The sequence below is a fragment of the Macrobrachium nipponense genome, chromosome 18 (genome assembly GCF_015104395.2).
Source record: "Macrobrachium nipponense isolate FS-2020 chromosome 18, ASM1510439v2, whole genome shotgun sequence".
Classification (NCBI taxonomy): domain Eukaryota; kingdom Metazoa; phylum Arthropoda; class Malacostraca; order Decapoda; family Palaemonidae; genus Macrobrachium; species Macrobrachium nipponense.
This window is the reverse complement of record NC_087211.1, coordinates 20,489,621-20,515,693: the sequence shown is the minus strand read 5'-3', so window position 1 is coordinate 20,515,693 and position 26,073 is coordinate 20,489,621. Positions and strand designations below refer to the sequence as shown.

At 46.4% G+C, this 26,073-nt stretch overlaps 1 protein-coding gene across 2 annotated transcripts in view; it reads right to left on the bottom strand.

Moving 5' to 3' along the window:
- The window catches only part of LOC135196910 (uncharacterized), a 174,059-nt gene that overhangs the window by 75,960 nt on the left and 72,026 nt on the right, over window positions 1–26,073 (bottom strand). For both annotated transcript variants that reach the window (XM_064223726.1, XM_064223725.1), the window contains one exon: window positions 24,111–24,276. In XM_064223726.1, coding sequence (XP_064079796.1) covers window positions 24,111–24,269 — 159 coding nt within the window. In that variant the 5' untranslated portion in view covers window positions 24,270–24,276. The remainder of the gene's footprint in view (window positions 1–24,110; window positions 24,277–26,073) is intronic.

Below are 26,073 nucleotides of genomic sequence, written 5' to 3'. Positions count from 1 at the left end.
CTTTTTCGAGTCCCCGGGCTATCCTTTCCTGAGATGGAAAAGCCCGAAAACTCTGAGAGTTTATCTGGATCCCCAGATAAACACACTCTTGATCGGGTACTAAATTTGACTTCTGGAAATTGACCAGAAGCCCCAACGAACTCGTCAATTCCAGGGTTTTCTGTAAGTCCTTCAGACAACGATCTTTCGAATTGGCCCTTATAAGCCAATCGTCGAGGTACAGGGATATCCTCACCCCTTCCAGATGAAGCCATTGAGCTACATTTCTCAAGATCCCCGTGAACACTTGAGGGGCCGTCGAGAGGCCAAAGCACAGGGCCCTGAATTGGAAAATTCTTCCCCCCATCATGAATCTGAGGTACTTCCTCGAGGAAGGATGGATCGGTACATGGAAGTAAGCGTCCTGTAAGTCCAAGGACACCATCCAGTCCCCTGGACGCAGCGCTGCCAGCACCGAAGAAGTGGTCTCCATCGTAAACTTCTTCTTTTCTACGAAGAAGTTCAGGGCGCTTACGTCCAACACCGGTCTCCATCCCCCTGAGGATTTCGGAACTAGGAAAAGGCGGTTGTAAAAGCCTGCTGAATGATGTTCTGTCACTAGTTCGATTGCCTCTTTTTCCAGCATCTGATCTACTGCTAGTTGGAGGGCCTGGTTCATGATGGGGTCCCTGTATCTAGCCGTCAACTCCCTTGGGGTGGTCGTCACGGGAGGTCTTGAGGTGAAAGGGATGAGGTAACCCTTCTTCACGATTGAAAGGGTCCAAGAATCTGCGCCTTTCTGGGCCCAGACTTCTGCAAATCGTAAAAGCCTGGTGCCCACCATTGTCTAAAGGACTTGAGTCTTATTTGGAAGGCTTGATTGACTTAGAGAAAGTCTTCCCTCTTCTATTGGGTCTGCGACCTCTGAACGAGGCGGGTCTGGAGGTAGAAGCCCCTCGAAAGGGTTCCTGAGTAGTAGACTTCTCCTTTCTCGTCTTGGTCGGGAAGGAGGGACAAGGCTTCCTTGCAGACTGGGCCAGAAGGTCCTGCGTAGCCTTAGCTGAAAGTGCCTTTGAAATGTCCTGGATCAGATGTTTGGGAAACAGTTGCGCGGAGAGAGGAGAAAACAGCAACGAAGATCTCTGCGCATGGGAGACGGACTTCGTCAAGAAGGAGCAATAAACTGATCTCTTCTTTACGACGCCCGCCCCAAACAGGGAAGCGATTTCGCTGGCCCCGTCCCTTACTGATTTATCCATGCAGGATAGCACACAATGAAGGTCTTCCGGAGAGAAAGACTCTGGCACTTGCGTCTTCTTAGCTAAGACTCCGAGCGACCAATCAAGAAAGTTGCCTTTCAGAATGTGGTCTATCTCATTCATGGCCCACGTTGTTTTGGCTGAGTTCAGAGCTGACCTTCTCATGGCATCTACCAATGCCGAAAAGTCTGCATCGGCCGAGGACGGGAGACCCAGCCCCAAGGGCTCTACTGTCTCGTACCAAAATCCAGTCCGTCCGGAAAGCTTCGACGGAGGGAAGGCGAACACAGTTTTTCCTGCTTCCTCTTTGGAGCGCATCCAAGATCCAAAACTCCTAAGCACTTTCTTCATTGAAAGTGTCGGCTTCATTCTCACGCACGACGATCCCTTCGTTGTCTTAGCCATGGAGAAAAACGAGTGTGGAGAAGGAGGAGCAGTGGGGCTTTGGGAATCCCCGAACTCTTGAAGAAGAAGCTCTGTGAGCTGCTTGTAAGAAGAAACTGCTGCTGAGGTATTCACTTCTTCATCCGAACCTTCCTGGCCTTCTTGAAGAGGAGAGCGTGGAGGATCCTTAGAAGAGGTTCTTGCGGGAGCAGAGCGTGAGGTTGGAGAAAGTCGTCTCGAAGGAGGAGTCAAATCAACAGGAGAGCGGCGAGTCGAAACCGAAGAGCGCCTATCCGACCTGGCCTGTCTAAGATCGGACTCCCTCTTCGTAGTATACGAAATCTTGACTGAAGGAGAGGCAGGGCTCCTTCCACGTGAAAGACCATGTCTATCAACAGGGCGCTTACGAGAGGGAGAGCGCCTACTAGAATCCTGGCACCTATCGCGAGGAGAGCGGCTGCCAGGCGCTGAGCGCCTATCAGGAGCAGGGCGCTTGAGAGGATCTTGACGCCTGCCAAGCGGAGAACGGTCAGGAGTAGGGCGCCTCGAGAACGATGATCGTCTACCAGGAGAACGAAGAATTCGAGGCTCTTGGCACCTATCCATGAGCAGGACGCCTACCAGGCGCAGGGCTCCTATTAGACTCTTGACGTCTGAAGGGAGAGGAGCGACTTACAGGAGAAAAGCGCCTACTCGGCACAGGGTCCAAACGCGAGGAGAGTGGTAGCCAGATGCTGAGCGCCTACTCGTAGAAGGGCGCCTTCTAGGCTCTCGGAGATGCTGAGGAGAAGAACGAGGAAATGAACGACGAGACGGAGACGACGAAAGGAGCCTGCTCTGTCCTGAGCGCCTCTCTTCTCTAGGACGCACACTAGAGGAAGAAGGATGAGTCGGAGAGGAGCGCCTACCGGAAGCAGGAATCCGATCCGGAGAAAATCCGTCGCCATCCAAAGAGCGCCTGTCCGAAGTCTGGCGCCTCGACACTGCTGAGAGAGAGCCAGGTGAGTGGTGCCACTCGCGCGAACTCCTACGCTCGGCCAAAACCTCCCCATATGAAGGAGATCGCAGACGGCGAGGAGAGCGATCCTCTGAAAAAAAGCGTCTAGATCTCTTGACTGGGAGAGATATGTCCTTCCTCCTACGAGATCTTGAGGCCAAAGAGTCCGCCAGGGCCGAGATCTGAGCCTGGAGTCCCGCCAGGACTCGAGTCAGCGAATCTACAGGATCTTCCTCCGAAGCAGAGCGAGGAGCGGGTGAAGATGGGCGATCGCAGGATCTCCTGGGTCTCTTCACTTCCAAAGTAGCCTCTTCAGGAAAGACTTCTGGACTGGAAGCCAAAGGACTGAAGGGCGCCTTCCACGCCCTCCTCAACAGGCGCGACGCATCTGGAGAGTTCCAACCGCACTTCGGTGAAGGTGAAGGTGAAGAAGACGAGGAGAAACACTGGCGCAGGATCTCCTTCTTGACACGATCCGAGGCAGCCTGGGAGCGTACTTCAGGATCTGCCGAGGGGACGCCTGACCAGTGGGGGCTCTCCCTAGCCCTCCTGCGGCTTTCGACTTTCCTCCTCCACTGGAACTGGGAGTCTGGAAGAGGTCTAGGCCTGGAGGCACTTAGGAGCCATTCAGACGCACCCTCCACAACACTGGGGACACTGCACTTATCACCAACACTATCATTCTTACCTTGTTCTAGCAGGCAAATCTTCTTTTCTATAGATTGAATGGTAGCATTTAAAGCCGCCGCCTCCGAAGACGAATCTTCAGCTTCGGCGTGGGGAGCAGGGGCTGAAACCTGGGAGGAAGGTTCTAAATCTACATTAATGTTAGTTTCCGATTCAATCTCACTCACTCTCGACCTACTAGAACTCCTATAGGAGGCTTTCCGAACTCTATCTCGTTCTAACTTTCTAATGTATGAAGAAAGAGCCTTGTACTCATCCTCATTCAGAACCTCACATTCTTTACAAGGGTTACTAAATGTACACTCATTCCCCCTGCATTTCACACACACAGTGTGAGGGTTGACCGAAGCTTTCGGCAACCTCACCTTACAACCCTCAACCGAACATACCTTAAACAAAATGTTATTGTTATGATACAATAAAGTTTGTTCATACTTACCTGGCAGATATATATATAGCTGTATTCTCCGACGTCCGACAGAATTTCAAAACTCCCGGCACACGCAGTGGGCGGCCAGGTGGTTAGTACCCATTCCCGCCGCTGGGAGGCGGATATCAGGAATCATTCCCATTTTCTATTCAGATTTTTCATACCACTGTCCCCTGAGGGGAGGTGGGTGGGTACTTAATTATATATATCTGCCAGGTAAGTATGAACAAACTTTATTGTATCATAACAATAACATTTTGTTCATGAAACTTACCTGTCAGATATATATATAGCTGAATCCCACCATTGGAGGTGGGAAGGGACAGAATAGAAGGATTTAGGAAACACCTCAAGTGCAGATGATTGACATCTTGATTCCTTACCTGTTAGCATAGCTGACTTCTTGATTACTGTCATCGAAGTCTGCTTTTGCTTTACTAGAGTTGCCAACAAGGTAGTGACCTGTGTAGTTGGTGCGCTCTAGATGATCTGTCAACGGGGGCGTGACCACAATGTGACTAGACCATATTGACCATACTGTGAGGGCAACGAAGCTAAAAACCACCACCTGACCTAACCTATCGAAGTTAGTCCCATAACTTCTAGGCTAAAGAAAGGGAAGGCGCCTCAAGCAACCAACCCTTCAACCATAAACCAACACCAAAATTAAAAAGCACACCTACCCCCTTTTCTATAGGGTAGTATTTGTGCTGCTCCCTGCCCCCAACACCATTTCTGCGGATATGTATGGTCCAAGCGACTCGCAGTTCTCATATGCCGTCTTCACATCCCGCAGGTAATGTGAAGCAAACACAGAGTTGCTTCGCCAAAAAGTAGCGCTAATGATATCATTAAGTGCCATATTCTTTCGAAATGCCATTGAAGTCGCAACCGCTCTCACTTCATGGGCTTTTATTTTCAAAAGCTTCATATCACCATCCGAGCAGGACGCATGGGCCTCCGTGATGGTGTTTCGCAAAAAGAATGCCAGTGCATTCTTCGACATAGGAAAGTCGGGTCTCTTAACAGAACACCATAAGTTCTCCGAAGGACCCCGACAAATCTTTGTCTTTTGCATGTAAAATTTGAAGAGCCCTGACAGGGCACAGGACTCTCTCTGGCTCTTGTCCGATGAACTCTGTTAACCCCTTGATTTCAAAGGTTTTTCGCTAAGAAGTTAGGATCCAAGGAGCACACTGCACTGTGTCCTCTGAAACCCACATCTTTACTAATTGCTTGAATTTCACTAACTCTCTTTGCCGTAGCAAGAGCAGTTAGAAAAATCGCCTTTCTAGTAGTGTCTCTCAATGAGGCAGCATGCATAGGTTCAAAGGGAGCCGACATCAAGAATCTTAGAACTACATCAAGGTTCCATGATGGAACCTTTGGTTGTAGTACTTTGGTTGTCTCAAACGATCTCAAAAGATCGTGAAGATCTTTATCATTTGTCAGATCTAATCCTCTGTGGCGGAAGACAGCTGACAGCATGCTCTTATATCCTTTTATCGTGGGCACTGCTAATTTGTCCACATTTCTCAAATGCAGGAGAAACTCAGCGATTTGGTTCACAGAGGTCGTGGAGGAGGAAAAAAAAAAAAAAAAAAAAAAAAAAAAAAAATACCTCTCTTCCTACACCATCTCCTGAAGACAGTCCACTTCGACTGATAAACTGCTCGAGAGGAAGCTCTTCTCGCATTGGCAATAGCCTCTGCCACTGATCTTGAAAAACCTCTCGCTCTGGCCAACTTCTTGATAGTCTGAACGCAGTCAGACTCAGAGCGGAGAGGTTTCCGTGGTACCTCTCGAAGTGGGGCTGTTTGAGAAGATCGACTCTCTCTGGCAGGGTTCTCGGGAAGTCTACCAGAAGAGACATGACCTCCGTGAACCAATCGCTTGAGGGCCAAAAGGGGGCGATCAGAGTCATTCTCGCTCCTGGCGACGCCGCAAACTTCCTTGTTACCTCTCCTAAGAGTTTGAACGGGGAAAGGCGTACACATCCATCCCCGTCCAGTCCCATAGATGGCATCTACCGCTATTGCTCCGGGTCGAGTACTGGAGAGCAATAAATCGGAAGCCTCTTCGTTTTCGAGGTTGCGAAGAGGTCGACTAGCGGGCGTCCCACAACTTCCATAGCTCCTGACAGACTTCTAGAGTAGGGTCCATTCTGTGGGAAGCATCTGATGTCGACGGCTTAAAAGATCCGCTCGCACATTTTGAATTCCTGAAATGAACCTTGTCAGGATCACTATGTTTCGAGCCTTCGCCCATAGAAGGATGTCTCTCGCTATCACGAACAGTGACCGAGAGTGTGTCCCCCCCTGCTTTTTTATGTAAGCGAGAGCCGTAGTGTTGTCCGAGTTGATCTGGACAACTCGGCTCACCAATCGTTCTTCGAAGAACTGAAGGGCCAACCGAATAGCCTCCAATTCTTTTAAGTTTATGTGCCAGGACCTCTGTTCCCCTCTCCAGAGGCCTGACACTTCCTCCTTTCCTAGTGTTGCTCCCCAGCCCACCATGGAGGCGTCTGAGAACAACACTAGGTCGGGGCTCAAAAGCTTGAGGGACATCCCTTCCGAGAGTTTGGTCGGATCTTGCCACCACTTCAGATGATCCTTGACCGTTTTTGATATAATCAAAGTCGAGTCTAGATTCTTGTCTTTCCAGTTTTCTGCCATAAAAAACTGGAGTGGCCTGAGGTGCAACCTCCCAGGGAAACAAACTTCTCCAGCGAAGAAATGGTTTCCCAGCAGACTCATCCATTCCTTCGCCGAGCATGTTTCTTTCCCTAAGAAGGCTAACACTTTCTCTAAGCATCTCTGCTGACGTTCCTTTGATGGAAAAGCTTGAAAAGCCGCTGAATCCATCTGAATCCCCAGATACACGATGGACTGCGTGGGGATCAGATGGGACTTTTCGTAATTTACTATAAGGCCCAGGGCCTTCGTCAGCTGTAATGTCGTCTGAAGGTCCTCCAGGCACCTTGACTTCGAAGGCGACTTGATTAGCCAGTCGTCCAGGTAGAGCGAGACTCTTATTTTCGATAGGTGAAGCCATTTCGCCACATTCCGCATGAGGAAAGTAAAAACCATCGGCGCCGTACTCAGACCGAAGCACAGAGCCCTGAACTGGAAGACCTGTCCTTTAAGACGAACCTCAGGAACTTCCTTGATTGGGGATGGATCGGGACGTGGAAATAAGCGTCTTGAAGGTCCAATGACACCATCCAATCCCCTGGTCTCAAGGCTCCTAGCACAGACTGAGAAGTTTCCATCCTGAATTTTTCTTTCTTTACAAAAACGTTCAGTCTGCTGACGTCTAGGACAGGTCTCCATCCCCCAGACTGCTTCGGAACCAGGAATAACCTGTTGTAGAAGCCTGGGGAATCCAGCATCAGAACTTCCTCTACTGCCTTCTTTTCCAACATTTGATCTAGAAGGTCGAGTAAGATCTGTTGCTTCTCTGACTGGTAATGGCGGGCGACAGGTCTATCGGCTTCGTGCTCAAAGGAGGCGTAGAGAGGAAAGGGATCTTGTATCCTCTCTCGATCACATCTAGGGTCCAGGTGTCCGCCCCTATCGTCCTCCATGCCTGAGCAAATAAGGTAGTCTCGCACCTAAGTGCCTAAGGGCAGAAATTCAATCTTTTCCCTTCTTGGTAGAAGATCTACCTCTGAGGTACCCCCTTCCTCTCGAGGAACCTCTGAGGAAGGTGCTCCAGGGAAAGGGCTTAAATTTCTTCTTGGGTGCTGGAGCTGTTGAAGTAGAAGCCTGAGGAGTAGGTCGTCTTGAAGATTGAGTCAAGAGGTCCCTTGTTGCTTTTTCTTGCAAATTTACCGACAGATCCTTAATCATGGACTGCGGAAACAAATGCGTAGAGAAGGGGGCGAATAATAACTCCGCTTTCTGAGCGGGAGAAACTGCTTTCGCCGTAAAGCTACAATAGAGAGCTCTCTTTTTAAGCAGACCTGTAGCAAATGAGATGCTAACTCATCAGAGCCATCCCTTACTGCTCTATCCATACAAGCTAGTACACTCGAAAGCTCTTCTAGCGAAATTTGAGTCTTGACTCCTCGATTGTACATTCAGCGCCCCGAGGCACCAATCTAAAAAAGTTTAAAACACCTCTAGCGTCTTATAATAACCCCTTGAGGTGATGATCCGTCTCCGTCATTGTCCAGGAAACCTTAGCCGATGACAAATAAGATCTCCTTGGAGCGTCCACCAAATTGGCGAAATCTCCTTGAGAAGAGGACGGTGCCTTCAATCCTGCTTCTTCTCCTGTCTCGTACCAGATCCCGGCTCTCCCTTTCAGTCTAGATGGAGGAAGTGCAAACGAGTCTTCCCTTTAACCTTCCTTGAATCCATCCAATCCTGGACTCTCTTAAACGCTCTCTTCGCGGAGAGCGAAGTGGCCATCTTAACGAAGCCAGGGGCCTTCCTGGCCTTCGATGAAGCAAATTGTGAAGGTGGAGAGCAAGGACTTGGCGCTTGAAAATTATCTGGGAATAATTTCTTAAGTAAATCCGTCAACGTCTTATAGTTTGAAGACGCTGACGCATTTGGTTCGTCATCATCAGTAGGGCAGCGATCACTAGACGAATCCTTCTCTTGGTCATCAGCGCCTTTCAAAGATCGCGATGACTTCGACACTTTAACCTGAGAAACATCCTTGAAAGCGTACCCGATATGCAAGGCGCCGTGCGTTCTGAGAAACGTCCTGCAGAACGTCCTGATATGAAGAACGCCGTGCGTCCTGAAGAGCGTCATGATGTGAAGGACGCCGTGCGTCCTGTACAGCGTCCGCTTGAGCGTCTTGCTGAACGTCCTGATGTGTAGGACGCTGTGCGTCCTGAACAGCGTCAGTTGGAGCGTCTTGGCGAGCGATCCGCGCGTCTTGAAAAGCGTCTTCTCGAGTCTGGTAAGCGCTTCGTTGTTCAAGACGCCGAGCGTGATCATCAACATGCAAAGCTTGACGTTCCGATCTTGATTCTTGAGCGTTCTCGGCCTTTTGACAAAGACGCTGGCCGCTTGTGCGACAACTCACGTCTCTGTCAAATTCGTCTCTCCTAGACGCCCTTTCATGAGGAACATAATCACGTTCTCTAATGCGTCGGCTACTAGAAGTAGACTCAAAGGCCGAAAAACGCGGAGTAGGAGCAGGGGACTGCCTAGTTCTCTTAATAGGCAGCCACCTATCCTTCCTTCTATGACTAGTTTCTGCCTCCTTTCTCTCAAAAAAGGAGGCTAACTGTCTCTGCATTTCCCAAAGCATTTTCCTTGAAGGGGAAAGTTCTCGATCAGGAGAAGGACTCATCCTGTGCGAGGAAGATGGGCGAGGGGATGCCCTTTCCTTCAACTCAGGAACAAGCTTAGAGCGACTTGGACGCTCGAAAGAGTCCTCCCCTGATGAAGCCTTGTTCCTTTTCTGTGGCGGAAAAGCTTCAAAATCTTCAGGTGACGAATCTACATAACGATCAGAAGGACGTGAAGCGTCCTCTTCTCTGAAACCTCTCTTAAGAGGGCGACAAGAGCGACGGCCGCTTGTGCGACAACTTGCGCCCTGCCGCTCTCCCCTTGAGAGGTCTTCCGAGCGTCCCAACCTCGGCGAGGAGAGGAAGTCTCGGAAGAAGAGAAGCACTCTTTAAGTATTCGTGCCCGTGCACGAACACCGGCAGCCTGAGATTCGTCCTCAGTTTCTGCCGAAGGGACGTCAGACCGGTCATTAGATCCCGTAACCCTCCTTCGGCTTTCGGCTTGCCCTCTCCCTAAGGCCTGGGAGTCCGGCAGGGGCCTAGGCCTAGAGGCATTATGGGACCGATCTGACACCTTTTCCACTACACTAGATGCACTAACACTTTTATCACAATTCACATTTGACTGTAGAGCAATCACTTTAGATTCTAAGGCACGAATCGACTCCAATATCGTTAACTAATTTACGCTTCCTTCTTGCCAGACACTTCACTGCTTGTTCGGAGGCAATACAACAGGATCTGGTTGAATTACATCTACAGGAGGATTTAATGGAGATACAATTCTACCTTGACTTCTACTCACAGAAGCGCTCCTAGAGGAAGACCTCCTGATTCTATCACGCTCAAGCTTTTTCACGTAAGAATCATATGCCTTCCATTCAATTTCAGTCAATTGCTCACACTCGATGCATCTATCATTCCACATACATACATGACCACGACATTTCGAGCACACTGAATGAGGGTCTACCGAAGCTTTCGGCAACCTCACCTTACATTCATGCACCTTACACACCCTGAAGCTAGCAGCGCTAGATCCAGACATCGTAATCAAAGAAAAGTCAAAGCCAAATTCAAATCAAATCCACTATCACGTATGCCAAGCCAACAAGCCAAATCAAAACCAAAAGTCAATCAGAATACTCAAGTTAGCACAAGAAGTTTCAAAATCCTAGGCGGAGGTCTGTAAACAGTTGTTTACCGACCGGCGACAGAGAAAAATCTGAATAGAAAATGGGAATGATTCCTGATATCCGCCTCCCAGCGGCGGGAATGGGTACTAACCACCTGGCCGCCCACTGCGTGTGCCGGGAGTTTTGAAATTCTGTCGGACGTCGGAGAATACAGCTATATATATATCTGACAGGTAAGTTTCATGAACAAAACAGGAGTTTTGGTTACAGAATCTAAGTACAACATTATTCAAGAAAAATCCAGCGCAAAGTCAAAACCAGTCCAAAAACAGCGTATACCAAGCCAAACAGAACGAATACGTCACCAAAAAGGTCCAAATTAATCTCCAGGCAAGCGAGAATCGACAGGTCTATCGAGAGGAAACCACAACAGTTGTTGTCGTTCCCGGCGACAGAGAAAATCTGACAGGAAAGTGGGATTGGTTTGTACACCCGCCACCCAGCGGCGGGTAAGGTAGACCACCTGACCTACCTGTCGCGTGTGCCGCGAGATTTGAAATTCTGTCGGGAACGTCAGAGACTATAGCTAAGTATATATCTGACAGGAAAGTTCATGTACAAAATGCTATAGTACTGAGACTTCTTCTTTAGCTCCACCTTCCACCCCTTTTCAGTTCAGGAAAAGCATCTTGAGGCATTAAAACAGAAGTAAACTTTATTTTAGTCAGTTAAAGATTTGTCTAAGTTAAAGTTAAGGCTGTTCTGATGTCCACCCCCCCTTTAGTGCAATCAATTTTGTGTTCCCCTGTAAGAAGTAAGGTGTCGGTGCCCACACCCATCTGTAGCCCAAGCCTAGGAATGCTCTGCGACAGTTAGAAGAGTCCACTACCAGGGAAGTGGGTCACTTCTCTGGAGATGTGGTTCTGTGTCCTCCATCACCTACTTCTCACTTTCAAGTTCTGAGCCATCAGCTGAAAGATCATCTTGGAAAACGTTAATCTTCACAACGTATGCAACTTCTGCCATCATCAGCACCTAATATAAGGTTGTTAGCACTGATAGGACTAATTATATAGGTGCAGTATAGATAGTATCATTAATAATACTGTAATGAGTCTGTCGTAAGTGTACTTATTCTGATGTTAAGGTGACTCTATTGATTGCTAAACCAATCTCTTCTACATCTATTATTCACTCTAAATCCTTGTCTGCTATTCCTCTTTCTCCTTTGAAATGCATCTGTTCATTCTTTACATGATTTTTCTTTGAGCATGGGCAAAACTCTTACTTATGCCTTAAAAATGCCTCTCTCTCTCCCTTCCTATCAGTTACAATATCTTCCATTGTTTCCAAGCTAGATACTACAGTCAGGTCCCGAATTATGCGTGTTCAAATAGTGCGATTCCCCTTTTATGCGGTCGCTAGTTCTCAAAAATAGATTTTCAGTATCTGCAAAGCCGTTCAAAGTCTGCGAGTCGTGCGTCACAAAACGTATCAAATCTACTGTTTTTTCAAGTATTTTAGGTGGTGGGGGTCGCTTGGCAGAAAAAAACTATTAATCCTCCAAGGGGGAATGCCAGAGAAAGGTTTCCTGCTCACCCATTAGCTAAGATGGAAGGCTATGCCTCACGCATTTGTGACGTCATAGCGTAGTGTGTATGAATGATCGGTCTAAGGTTAACTTGTTTTGACTAACTTTTGGCATTTGATCATTAATATTTTCTATTGTTGAAATAGGTTTTGATGAAAATGACTAGTAAAAGTGATTAACAGAAAAGCAAATGTGATTTTGTGAGAGAGAGAGAGAGAGAGAGAGAGAGAGAGAGGAGAGAGAGAGAAGAGAGAGAGAGGAGAGAGAGAGAGTCGTCGTTTGATCTAACTTTTCAAGAAACTATCATTTCATGTTAAATTTAAAATTTTTATCATTTCTTTTTAAGCAATTATAATTTCATATCAAATTTTGAATTTTCATCATTCTTTTTTTATTGTAGAATAAATTTATATAGTAAACGTGCCGGACAAAGAAACTGAGACAGGCACTCGTAACAAAGTTTGTTAGGCCTAATGGGAGTGAAGACACACACAATCCGCTAGTCCCCGAAACCTCAAATGGTTCACAAAGCCTTCCTTCAGCAGAAGAACTCTTCACGGAGGATGAGACAGAGGAGTTTGAAGGTTTTTTGGCAGAGGATATGTAGAGGAAATTCCATCCAAAAGGTTTTTTAAAGGAACTGACTGTATCGTACAGTACACTTGCATCCAATGGTGGCATTGTTTACGTGTGGGAGTTTTCACTATCCTGTGTGTAATTTTAAACTTTTTCAAGTTATTAAAACCTTTTTAATGTTTTATTTATCCATAAGAACAATTTCATATTAGAAAAAATTACAGTATAGTACATAGAAAGTATTGAAAATGGGTAGTATAAAAAAGCTTGACTGGGTAAGTTGACGTTTGCCTTTGCCTCATGGAATTATTCCCATGTGTGTGTGTTTCAAAATATGCGAATTTCCAATTCTGCAAGGCCGTGGATCGACCAAATTCTTGTATAATTGGGGACTGTACTGTACTACCCTAGCTACTCAACTTTTTAAGGATGTGTTGTATGGGAGTGCTCACAAGTCTGTTGAGTAGCTTTCGGACAAGGAGGGAGTTATTATCGTTCCACTTCCCCCCTCCCAACCTTTCCCGTTTTCTTTGGTACTCAGGTGAGTCCTTCCAGACTGTTTCCCCGTCCCCCTTTCATAAATTTGCAGATGTGTGCAGCTAGACAGCTGCTATTGCCTGTTGTCACCCACAGTTGCTCTCAGGTGGAAGAAGAATTTGGATTGGAAGAATCTCCTTTGGTTTATCTACTGAGATGGAATTTGTTGTCCAGATCTCTGTTTAGATTGTTGAAGTTTTATCATTTACTTAACTTTTGCTCAGTATGATTACCTCTTTTCTGTGGCAGCTTAGAAAGGCAGAGGCACCAGCTTAAATGTGTTTGTGGTGCCAGCTTAAGGAGTTTTTGGTGCCAGCTTAGGAAGTTTGTAATGCCAACTTAGGGAGTTAGTGGCACAAGCTTCAAGTGTTTATGCTGCCAGAGGGATTTCAGTGATGAAGAATGTTAGAGTTTTTGACTTACGTGGTCAAACCTGTTTCTGCCAAAAATGAAGGATCCTTGCTCCTACTGGAGTACAGAGAACTTTCTTCTCATTTCTTGAAATAAGATTTATTTGTAGCTGACTTCTTGATTGCTTGGAGATTAAAGCAGACATTCCCTCAAGCTCTGGGGAAACCTCTCGAATTACCTCTGCCACAAAAGGGCTGATACTGAGTGGTAGATGAAGATGATGATCTTGAGTGGACTTCTTCTGAAGATCAGAAAAAATCTGCAGAACTGTGGAATCGGGAAACAGATGCTTACTATCAAGTGGCAAGAACAGAAGAGTGGATCTCAGGGAGCGGGTTACTCCTTTGGTAGTGAAGGAGCACCAAAGCTTCCTCTTCTTGAGAGTGACTAATCTTGCGAGCTAAAGCTCCTATACACCAATCTAAAAAACTCATAACCTCTAAAACACAGAAAATGTTTTTCAGAAAGTAGTTCAGTTCTGAAGACAAAAACATAATTTTGGCTGAGTTGAAGGCTGATCTGGAGGAGCCAATACGACCAGAGAAGTCCCCGTGGGAGGAGGCAGAAACTCCCAGGGCCAGAATTTCCCCTGTCTTGTACAAACAATGCCTCCTAGTAGACAGCTGTCCTTGCTCTCTCTTCTCTGAGAGCCACAAGTTCATTTCTTTCAAGCCTTCTTGGCTGATACTGAAAAGACTAACTTTGGAAGTTTGGAGGGGCTTCTATGTGGTTATCTATCTTGTAAATAGAAGTCAGGGAGGCTGGTGCTGCTGGTGAAAATAAACCAGGAAAATTTGCTGACAGATAATGAAGCAAAGACAAATATACTGTCGGGGTATCCTTATTTACTTCCCCTTCTACTTCTTCTTGGGAGGAGATAGGAGACAAGTTGGAGGGTAGTTGAGTAGGTGCTGGAGGTTTCTGAAAAAAAAAACCCAAAATCCTATCAAGTTTCTGTTGAATATCCACCATAGAAGAATCAACAGAAGTTTGAATTCATAAAGGAATTGAAAGTACTGAAGGAGCTGCTAGTCCTAGCAACTGAGGAGCAAAAGAAGAACCCACTGAAGGAGACATGCTCTGATGGCGCTGCTGGATGCTAATGGGAGCTCTTGTGGTGTCGATGGGTGCTCCTCATGAGACGGCTGAACTGAAGAGGGAATATGAGCCGATGGGTGCTCTGGCGCCATTGGGCACTTTGAACACTTCTGAGGCCTAGAAGAACTTTTAATAGGCACTGGATACACTGATACTGACACAGGAGGCCCCCACTATGCCAAAGCAGCTACCAAAAGTAAGAGTACTTCACCAATGCCTGACAGCGATTGCGAAGATTCTACCATATTCAAATTCACCACTGCAAAGAAGGTATGTTACGTTGTCAGTGGCAGAAAACAACTGTTTTTGTTCACTGGGTTGATTCCCCCCTTCACCGGTGGGGGCGGGGTAGTCGCCTAACCAAAAACAATAGAGAGCTACTGCGAATTTCCAATTCTAGCTGCTGTGATGTAGTGAAACTATAACTATGTAACCACCTGGTAAGTTGCATGCATAAATTTCTACATTTTCATTAAAGTTATTGCATATTGGGTAAAAAATCTGGCCATGACACTAAGATGTCATCAACCAGCCCAGGTGGACTGCGGCACCCGTAGACTTTTGAATTTCAGTTACTGGCAATTTTTAGTTACCATCAAGCCACCAAGAATGGAACCCTGCCAGTAACCGCAGGCTGCCTGTGCTTGACCTGAAGAAGGAATCTGTTGGGCCCTTTGTTTGAAATTTTGGCTTTTGGTATTTTGCAGAGAATGAAGGTACATATATTATATGTATAGGAGCATACCTGTATGTACATATATATATATATATATATATATATATATATATATATATATAATATATATATATATATATCACAAAAGTACTTAATTTCCAATAACTTGTTTTACAGGGCTTTTGGACCCAGACACAGGGGTCCCTTCACACCTCTTCTGTTTCATTCTGGTGGCAATTAAGTGGTTTCCTCTGCAAGGATGCTCTTTACTGTATACAAAGGAGAGCCTTGCTCCCTAAATGAAATCCAACTTCTGGCAGCTGAAAATTCAGAAAGGGTTCCAGATCAGGTAAGAATGTTTTGGGTTTCATGCAAGAAACCTTTAGCTCAATTGGCTCAGTGGAATTTGTTTAGCTGCACTACCCACCATCCTCTACTCAATGTGGGAGTCAGCTTTCTTTAACAGTAGGTAAGATTTATCCCAAATAATATGATATTGTTATGATACAATAAAGTTTCATACATACTTACCTGGCAGATATATACTTAGCTATAGACTCCGTCGTCCCCGACAGAAATTAAAATTTCGTGCCAATCGCTACAGGTAGGTCAGGTGATCTACCTGCCTGCCCTGCATGGCAGGACTAGGAACCATTCCCATTTTCTATCATATTTTCTCTCTTCCACCTGTCTCCTGCGGGGAGGCTGGGTGGGCCATTAATCGTATATATCTGCCAGGTAAGTATGTATGAAACTTTATTGTATCATAATATCATTTTCATACAATCAACTTATCTGTCAGATATATACTTAGCTGATTGGCACCCTTTGGTGGAGGGTAAGAGACAGCTAACTATGGAATAGACAGGTAAACAACATATGTTGTAGGTATAAATAAACCTTGGTTCCTACCTGATAGGTGGTAGACTTCGTGGCTGCTGCCCAGGAGTCTGCATCACCTCAAGAAACTTTAGCAAGATATGTGATCTATGGCCAAGAGTTCTTGTGGGTCTGCCGATGGGGTCTTATCCGCTTACTCGGCAAAGCCTAAAAGGACTTTGTCAATGGGTGCTAATCCACTTATATGACAATACACCTTATGAAGGAGCACACAACCGATCCCGATCACCTGATCCTAACCACCATGTTAGTACTAAAGATTGTTCAGAGTTATCCCCAAACTCTTCACAACAACCAGAACTCAAACACACATTACGCACACATACATAAATTTAAAAAAAAATTAATACTCATCTAAGAAGATATCACAAGAGTTCCTTACTAAACAATAGTGAACGGCCGCCAGTGCGACATCTAGCACTTTTGTCAGCAGAAAGTCTAGAACATATCTAATAGAAGGTATGTACAAAATTAAGGATCGGTGTTAGCTCCTATACCCAGGATCGTATCCGCAGACATGAAAGGACCTAGAGAAAAACATTTCTCGTAGGTCACACGAACATCTCTCCAGTAGTGAGATGCAAATACTGAGTTGCATCTCCAAAATGTCGCTTCCAAGATGTTCTTTAGTGACATATTCTTTTGAAACGAGAGAGACGTCGCTACTGCTCTCACTTCATGAGCTTTCACTCTCAAGAGTCGAAACGCGTTGTCAGGACAGATCTTATGTGCGTCTGTAATGACGTTTCTCACAAAGAACGCTAGAGCATTCTTAGACATCAGTCTTGTGGGGTCTTTTAACGCGCACCAAAGACCTTGTCTAGTCTAGAGCCCCCCATCTGGTTTTTTCTCTGCAGGTAGAATTTTAGTGCTCTTACAGGACAAAGAGATCTTTCTGCTTCTCTACCGACGAGACTCGATAAGCCTTTAACCTCGAAGGTCTTAGGCCAGGGATTCGAGGGGTTCTCATTTTTAGCTAAAAATAATGCTTTAAGCGAGCAAATGCTGAGTCTCCCTTGAATCCTACTTAATCCTCTAGGGCATGCAGCTCACTAATTCTTTTGGCTGTTGCTAAAGATAAGAGGAATAAGCACTTCCTTGTTAAGTCTCGAAACGAAGCCAGATGAGGAGGTTCGAACCTTTCAGATGACAGGAACTTGAGCACTACATCTAGGTTCCAGCTACGAGGAGCCGGTTCCCTAGACTTTGTAGTTTCAAAGGATCTTATAAGATCGTGGAGATCCTTATTATCAGCAAGTTCTAGGCCTCTATTCCTGAAGACTGCCGAAAGCAGGCTCCTGTATCCCTTTATTGTGGATACAGATAGATGAGAGTCTTCTCTTAGGAAGAACAAGAAATCAGCGATTTCGGTCACAGAGGTAGTGGAGGAGGACAACTTCTTCGACTTGCACCACCTTCTAAAAACTTCCCACTTAGACTGATATACTCGTCTAGTGGAGGCTCTGCGGGCTCTCGCTCTCGCGATCGCGCTTGCGACCTTGCGAGAAAACCCTCTTGCTCTGACAAGTCTTTCGATAGTCGAAAGGCAGTCAGAGCGAGAGCGGGGAGGTTTTGATGATACCTCTGGAAGTGTGGCTGTCTGAGAAGATCCATCCTTCTTGGAAGAGATCTGGGAAAATCTACTGTCCACTCCACCACCTCTGTGAACCAATCTTGTGCCGGCCAAAAGGGGGCTATCAGGGTCATCCTTGTCCCCTTTGAAGCCACAAATTTCTTCAGTACTTGTCCCAGGATCTTGAAAGGTGGAAAAGCGTAGACGTCTACATGAGACCAGTCTAGCAGGAAGGCGTTGACTATCAGAGCTCTGGGGTCTTCTACCACCAAGCAAAAGACTTCCAGTCTTTTGGAGAGGAATGTGGCGAAGAGATCCACATGAGGAGTCCCCCAAAGAGACCAGAGACTCTGACACACTTCTGAGTGGAGGGTCCATTCTGTGTGAAGGAACTGGTTCCTCCTGCTCAGCCTGTCTGCCCTTACGTTCCTTACCCCCTGAACAAATCTCGTAAGAAGGGAGATGTTCCTCTGGGAAGTCCAAAGCAGCAGGTCTCTTGCTAGTTCGTAAAGGAACAAGGAGTGAGTCCCTCCTTGTTTCCAAATGTAGGCAAGCGCGGTGGTGTTGTCCACATTTACTTGAACTACTCTGTTTGACACAAAAGGTTCGAGGTTCTTCAGTGCCAGGTGTACGGCTAAGAGTTCTTTGCAGTTTATGTGCCAGGACACCTGTGCTGCCTCCCAGGTGCCTGACACCTCTCTCGTACCTAATGTTGCTCCCCAACCCTTCTCCGACGCGTCGGAATATAACACTCGGCTTGGGTTCTGAACCTCCAGGGAGATTCCCTTGTTCTCTTTCAACGGGGGCAACCACCATTCCAAGTGAGGCTTCATCTCCACTGGAATGGGGAAGAAGTCTGATAGACGTCCGGTCTTCCAACTCCATGACCTCTTGAGGAAGAATTGAAGCGGACGTAGATGAAGTCTTCCTAGAAGAAAGAACTGTTCGAGCGAGGAAAGGGTCCCTAGAAGGCTCAACCATTCCCTCGCCGAAGTCCGTTCTTTCCCTAAGAAGAGAGAGACTTTCTCCAAGCCTTTCACGAGTCTCTCTTGCGAAGGAAATACTCGAAAACCCCAAGAATCCATCTGAATCCCCAGATAGACTATGTTCTGTCTGGGGGTCAGCTGCGACTTCTCGAGGTTTACGAGTAATCCCAACGACTTGATCAGGTTCAGGATCAAAATAAGGTCCTCCAAACACTGCCTCTCTGATCTGGCTCTGATGAGCCAGTCGTCCAGATACAGAGAGATATTTACACCCTTGAGGTGAAGAAACCTCGCCATATTCTTCATCAGGCTTGTGAAGACCTGAGGAGCTGTGGACAGGCCGAAACACAAGGCCCTGAACTAAAAGATCCTTCCCCCCGTCATGAAACGGAGGTACTTCTTCGACGATGGGTGAATCGGGACGTGAAAATAGGCGTCCTGGAGATCCAGGGAAACCATCCAATCTCCTTGGCGCAGAGCCGAAAGGACTGAGGCAGAAGTCTCCATGGAGAACTTCTCCTTCTGAACAAATTTGTTCAGAGCGCTGACGTCTAGAACTGGTCTCCAGCCCCCTGAGGCCTTTGCAACCAGGAAAAGGCGATTGTAAAACCCCGGGGAGTTTTGATCCAGCACTAGCTCTATCGCTCTCTTGTCCCACATCTGATCCACCATTAGTCGAAGAGTATCCCTCAGCACAGGGTCCTTGTAATTGGCGGACAGTTCCCGCGGAGTTGAAGTCAGGGGAGGACTGTCCTGGAAGGGGATACAGTATCCCTTCCTTATCACAGACATTGAAGAAGCGTCCGTGTTGATGCGTGCCCAGGCCTCCGCAAATCCTAGGAGCCTGGCACCTACTGGTGTTTGGAGGCGCGTAGAATCACTTTCCCTTCTTAAAGGGACAGAAGGCAGATCTACCTCTCCTCTCAGGAGCCTTCCTTTTTGAGGGAGCTCTGGAGGGAGGGCCTCCTCTCAACCGTTGCAGCAGGTCTCTTCTTCCTTGAAGACTGAAGGAGAAGGTCTTGCGTCGCCTTCTCAGTTAGTGATCGGGAAATGTCCTTCACTAACTGAGAAGGAAACAAAAAGTCAGACATGGGAGCGTAAATCAGTGCTGCTCTTTGAGAGTGGGAGACCGCCTTGGTCAGAAAAGCACTGAATACCGTCCTCTTCTTCAGTAGTCCCGCTCCAAATAGAGAGGAGACTTCTAAGGAGCCATCTTGTACTGCCTTGTCGATGCACGACAAGATACAAAGAAGGACTTCCGGGTCGAGACCCTCTGAGTCATGCGCCTTCTTAGACATCACCCCAAGGGACCAATCCAAGAAATTGAAAACTTCCAAAACATGGAAGAGTCCCTTGAGGAGATGATCCAGCTCCGAAATGCCCCAAGTCACGCGAGCAGAGTTCAGTCCATGTCTTCTTGAAGCATCAACTAATGTAGAGAAGTCTGCTTCAGGCGAGGATGGGAGAGAAAGACCCATATTCTCCCCCGTTTGGTACCAAATGCCCCTTCTGCCAGCGAGTCTCGTTGGGGGCATGCAGAAGACCGTCCTGACAAGATCCTTCTTCGTTTCCATCCATGCATTAAGAGACTGAAGAGCCCTCTTCATAGAGATGGTAGGTCTCATTCTCAGGAAAGACGAAGACTTAGGGACCTTTGAACTTGAAAACAGAGAGCGCGGAGAAGGAGGAGCGGCAGGAGTTAACGTGTCCCCATATTCCTGAACCAGAAGGGCTGTCAAGACTTTGTAGCTTGAGAGTCCTTCCCTACCACGAGCCTCGTCTTCTGAATTCTCGTCTACACAGGGATCCAAAGGAGAATCCGCTTCAAAATCAGGAAGTCTTCTATCCGTGGGAGACAAACTCCTGATAGGAGAGGGACTAAGAGAATGTACTGAGTCCCTCTTGAAAAAAGTTGGCGCCTCGCGTCTGGTTGGCGCTTCACATCTGGCTGACGCCTTGCGCCTGGATGACTCCTCGCGCCTGGCTGGCTCCTCGCGCCTGGCTGGCTCCTCGCCCCTGGCTGGCGCCTCGCACCTGGCTGGCGCCTCGCGCCTGGCTGGCTCTTCGCTCCTGTCTGGTGCCTCGCGTCTGGCTAGCTCCTCATGCCTGGCTGGTTCCTCGCGCCTGGCTGGCGCCTCTCGCCTGGCAGGCTGCTCGTGCCTGGAAGGCTGCTCGCGCCTGTAAGACTCTTCTTGTCTGTCTGGCGCCTCGCGCCTGGCTGACGCCTCGCGCCTGGTATACGCCTCTCTCGCGCTTGGTCTGAAATGAAGATCCTCTTCTACGTGCTTGGAAGAGAAAGACTCATGCCTGGTTAGCGCCTCGCGCCTGGCAGGGGAAAGAAGACGAGACTTCTTAACAGGAAGCGCAACGTCCTTCTTGCGAGGAGGATCTCTAGTAAGAACTCCGACCAAGGAGGCTAGCTGCTCTTGAACAGCAAGTAGGATCCGCTTAGAAGTTTCTCCAGCGTCCTCTTCAATGGGAGGAGAGGGAGACCTCGAAGGAGTACGATCAGCTATGTCCATGCAGGGAGACGTTGAAACTACCTTCGCCTTCTTGATCGAGGAGGGAGCTTCATCAGAGAAGCGCTCGGGGCTCGAGTTCAAAGAAGGTTCTTTCCAATGCCTTTTCAGGGGCCTGGAAAGATCCGAGTCCTTCCACCCTCGTTTAGGTGAAGGAGAGGTAGACGAAGAGAAACACTCTCGCAGGACGCTTTTTCTAAAGCGGTCCTGAGCAGTCTGTTGCGAGACAGAGCCTGCTGAAGGGACGTCTGACCGTTGGGGATTCTCCACGACCTCCTCAAGGCTTTCGACTTTCCTTCTCCTCTGGGCATGGGAGCTTGGAAGAGGTGTAGGCCTGGGAGCGTCGCAGAGACGATCAAACGCCCCCTCCACAACACTGGGAGCACTCACTTCACTGAACAAGTCACTGTCAGTATCCTTACCTTGCATGGCCGCCATTTTGGATCTCATCCTGTGAATAGTAGCCTTCAGGTCGGCGATTTCAGAGGCCGATTCTGATTGCAAAGCCTGTGAAGGTCCCAATACAGAGGGAGAATCAAAAACATTATTAATAGGAGAGATAAGACTCATTAAAAGGCTCAATAGGCCTTGTACTCACACCCTTTGATGCAGCCCGTCTAACTCTATCCCTCTCTAACTTCAAGTAAGAAGTTAGAGTCTTCCATTCTTCCGCATTCAACCTTTCACATTCATGACAGGTATTAGTTAAAGAACATTCAAACCCTCTACATTTACGACATACAGTAGTACCTCGAGATACGAAAGGCTCAACTTACGGAAAATCCAAGTTACGAAAGCAAAGACGAAAAATTTTACTGCTCTACATACGAAAAGTTTTCAAGATACGAAAGGTTTCTGAAAGTCCGAGATTCGCCCCATAACAATTTTGAAACTCGCGCCGCACGCCGCCATCTTAGTTATAGTAGACACGCCACCATCCTCCTGCTCTCCCATTGGTTCCTGATGCTAGCCAAGCCATGAGATCCTTCCCTCTAATTGGACAGCATCCCTCCCATCATGTATCTTCTATACATACGTACTACATGTTGGCGTGCTTTACCTCGGCCACTTCGCACCCGAAACTTTACCGTACGCAATCGGCATTCGTTCGCTCCAACGATTTCGTTTAGTAACGTAAATTCGTTAGTGATTTCATTGCAGTACGTACATATCATGTTGTGCTACTTTATCGTGTTGTGAGAACGTAACTTAATTACGTACAGTACATAGAGCCATGGGTCCCAAGAAAGTTGCTGAAGTTCACAGAAAGAAGAGAATGCTTTCTATGGAGACAAAAATGGAGATAATAAAAAAGTATGAAGCTGGCTTGCGGTTGAGTGTGATCGCTAAGGAATACGGCCGAAATCCGTCGATGATAGGCACCATCCTTAAGCAGAAGGAAGCCATCAAAGCAGCTACACCTTCCAAGGGTGTCACTATTTTGTCCAACATGAGGAGCCATGTGCATAATGAAATGGAAAGGCTGCTTCTTGTATGGATCGAGGACAAAGAAATCGATGGTGATACGATAACCGAGACGGCAATCTGCCAGAGGGCCAGCGCTATTTTCGGCGATTTGATTGCCCAAGCCAAAGACGACGGCGGAGAGGGGACATCAACGGCAACCCCAGAGGTCAAGGCTTCTCATGGGTGGTTCGAAAAATTCCGTAAACGGACTGGCATCCATTCGGTGGTGAAGAAATTGAAATTACGTAAACTATAAAAAAGTAAAAAGAAATGTAAAAATCAAAAAAAGACAAAATAAATTTTATTTTAAGTTTTTTGTAAAGTTAAGTGTTACAGTTTTGTTAATGTGTTTTGTAAAGTTTAGTTTGTTTTTCTGACATTTTTTTATGTGTTTCGTAAAGTTAAGTGTACGTATTTGCCGTTTGTCCTCCCCCTCCTCCTCTGCCGCCACTTTCGGAGATAGCCTCACTCGAAAGGTAAGCTTCCACATTTTACGTTACAGTAATAATATTTCTTGTACACTAATATACACTTTATTTACAGGTTTGGATTTTTATTCTTAATTTATGTATTGAATGGTCCAAATTGTTGTAGTATTTCATTGTTTTTAGGTCAATTTAGCTTTATTATGAAATTTAATGGGGTGTTTTTGGAGGGCTTGGAACGGATTAACCATTTTACATGTAAAATGTGTTCCAAGATACGAAAAACTCATTATACGAAGGCCGCCTCGGAACGGATTAATTTCGTATCTCGAGGTACTACTGTACAGTGTGAGGATCAACCGAAGCCTTCGGTATCCTCACCTTGCAGCCTACATTCACACACATTCTCACACTAACACTTGAATCAGACATTCTGTAGAAAAATCAACAAGCAAGTCCAAATCCAGTCCACAGTAGCGAATGCCAAAACAACGATCCAGGTACGTCACCAAAAAGTCTGATGAAAAGAAGATCAAATGTTTGAAATAAGATTTCAGGTCAGGAGGTAGTAACAACAATGTTGATACCACCGGCGACAGAGAAAATATGATAGAAAACAGGAATGGTTCCTAGTCCTGCCACCCAGGGCAGGCAGGTAGATCACCTGACCTACCTGTAGCGAGTGGCGAGAAATTTGAATTTCTGTCGGGGACGACGGAGTCTTAGCTAAGTATATATCTGACAGGTAAGTTGATTGTATGAAAATGAATTTTCATAAGAAAATGTATTATTTGGATACTTACTATTAATTAAAGCAGGCCCTGCCCAACCTCCCCACAACTTGAGGGCTGTCAAGAACTCTGACAAGAGCTAAAACATGCTAAACTAATCTGGTGGAGAACAGGTGTACTAGACAGCCATCTGGGCTGCCATTCGATTTTCTTTTGTTTGAATGTCAATTCACCCATCAGCATGGCGATATAAGCTATCTCTAACAGTTAGGAAGTATCCAAATAATTCTATTATTAATATTTATATCTTTAATGGCTTTAATGTGAGACTTTAATAAAAAAACAATTTCTAATAAGCCTAAAATTAAATTCTAGAAAATTTGAATAGTTTCTTACCATACTCTTAATATGTATCTATAAACTAGTGTAAGAGTATAAAACTTATCACAAAATTTGTTCTAATATTACAACATACATGAAAAATATGTGAATATTACCTCCACTTCTCGTCTAGCTTCTTCTAATTCTTTTGATGACATGTGAGAAATTTGGATTTCTTTGATAACACATTTTGTATCAGTGGGAATGTGTAGTGCCAGATGGGCACAGCCATATGATCCAGTGCCAAGTTTCCTGATTATCTTGTACCCGTCCATTGTCCACCTGAAAAAAAAATCCATAACAGTACAGTAATATTATACAAAATATTACTGAATATGATATTGTTATGATACAATAAAGTTTGTTCATACTTACCTGGCAGATATATATATAGCTGTATTTTCTGAAGTCCGACAGAATTTCAAAAACTTCCGACACACGCAGTGGTCGGCCAGGTGGTTAGTACACATTCCCGCCGCTGGGAGGCGGGTATCAGGAACCATTCCCATTTTCTATTCACCTGAGGGGAGGTGGGTGGGTACTTGATTATATATATCTGCCAGGTAAGTATGAACAAACTTTATTGTATCATAACAATATCATTTTGTTCATGAAACTTACCTGTCAGATATATATATAGCTGAATCCCACCGTTGGAGGTGGGAAGGGACAGAATAGAAGGATTTTGGGAAACAAATGCATGCAGATGATTTACATCTTGGTTCCACCTGTTAGCATAGCTGACTTCGTGATTACTGTCACCCAAGTCTGCTTCTGCTTTACTAGAGTTGCCAGCGAGGTAGAGACCTATAAAGCTGGTGCCTCCAGATGATCTGTCCAAACAGGGCGCGCGTGACCACAATGTGACGTTAGGACCATTACTTGCCATACCATGAGGGCTAAGAAAGTACAATAAATATAGTATATATATAAATATATATATCACCACCTGACCAACCTAGCCAAAGTTAAGGTGTGTTAACTAAGGCTTAAGAGTTAAGAAGTCGCCGTTGTCGGCAACTCAACAACTAAATTAAGAGCTCTTCCTAACCATTTTCTACAGGATAGGATGAGTGGTACTTCTTGCCCCCAAGATTGTGTCTGCAGACACGTATGGCCCTAGCGAGCAGCAGATCTCATATGCCATCTTCACATCTCGCAGGGAGTGTGAAGTGAACACAGAGTTGGCTTCGCTAAAACATGGTACTCAGGATGTTGCTGAGTGCCATGCTCTGTTGAATGCTTCCGAGGCCGCGCCCTCACCTCGTGAGCATTCAGATAAAAAGATTTCAAATCTTTGTGCAAACACAATGAAGGAGCATTTTTGAAAAGAATCCTTAACACTAAAGCCAGGGTGTTCTTCGATATGGGCAAGTCTGGTTCTTTTTCGGAACACTGCAGATTGCCCGAATGACTTCGACTTTCTTGAGTTTTATGTAGATAAAACTTGAGAGACCCGACAGGGCACAGGACTCTCTCTGGCTCCTGCCCACTAATTTGTGCCATCCTTGCTTCCAAGCTCCTGGCCCAAGGACAAAACGGGTTTCCATTCTTAGGCCACAACGGAAGGCTTAGAGAGCACACCGCCTTGTGTTCTCTAAAGCCAAAACTTTGACGATGGCTTAAAATCTCACTAACCCTCTTTCTCGTATCTAGGGTGGTTAGAAGAAGGCCTTCCTGATCACATGCAAGAAGTTAACAGGTAGGAGAGGTTCGAATGCTTTGACATCAAGAACTTCAGACTACGTCTAAGTTCCATATTGAAAGCTTCGATCTGGACATGCACAGTCAGTCCGTCTGTACTAAAGTCAGGTGACCGACCAGTTGACCAGTCAGACGAATCAAGGACAGCAAGGCTGTACCCTGAAGACCATAAGGCACTATTCTTCGCTGAAGGATGAGTGTCTGGACTGCCTGGGCGATTCAATCTAAGCAAACCTTGGGGGGTGTATCAACGCAACCCAACGTCGTCAGCGAATCAACTCCTGACTCGAGCTTCTGGTGCCAGGAGAAAGGAGCGAGGAGCAAAAAGGCGATTCAGTCCCGAAGGAAGAATGCCTGACAGTCCAACCTGGTCTC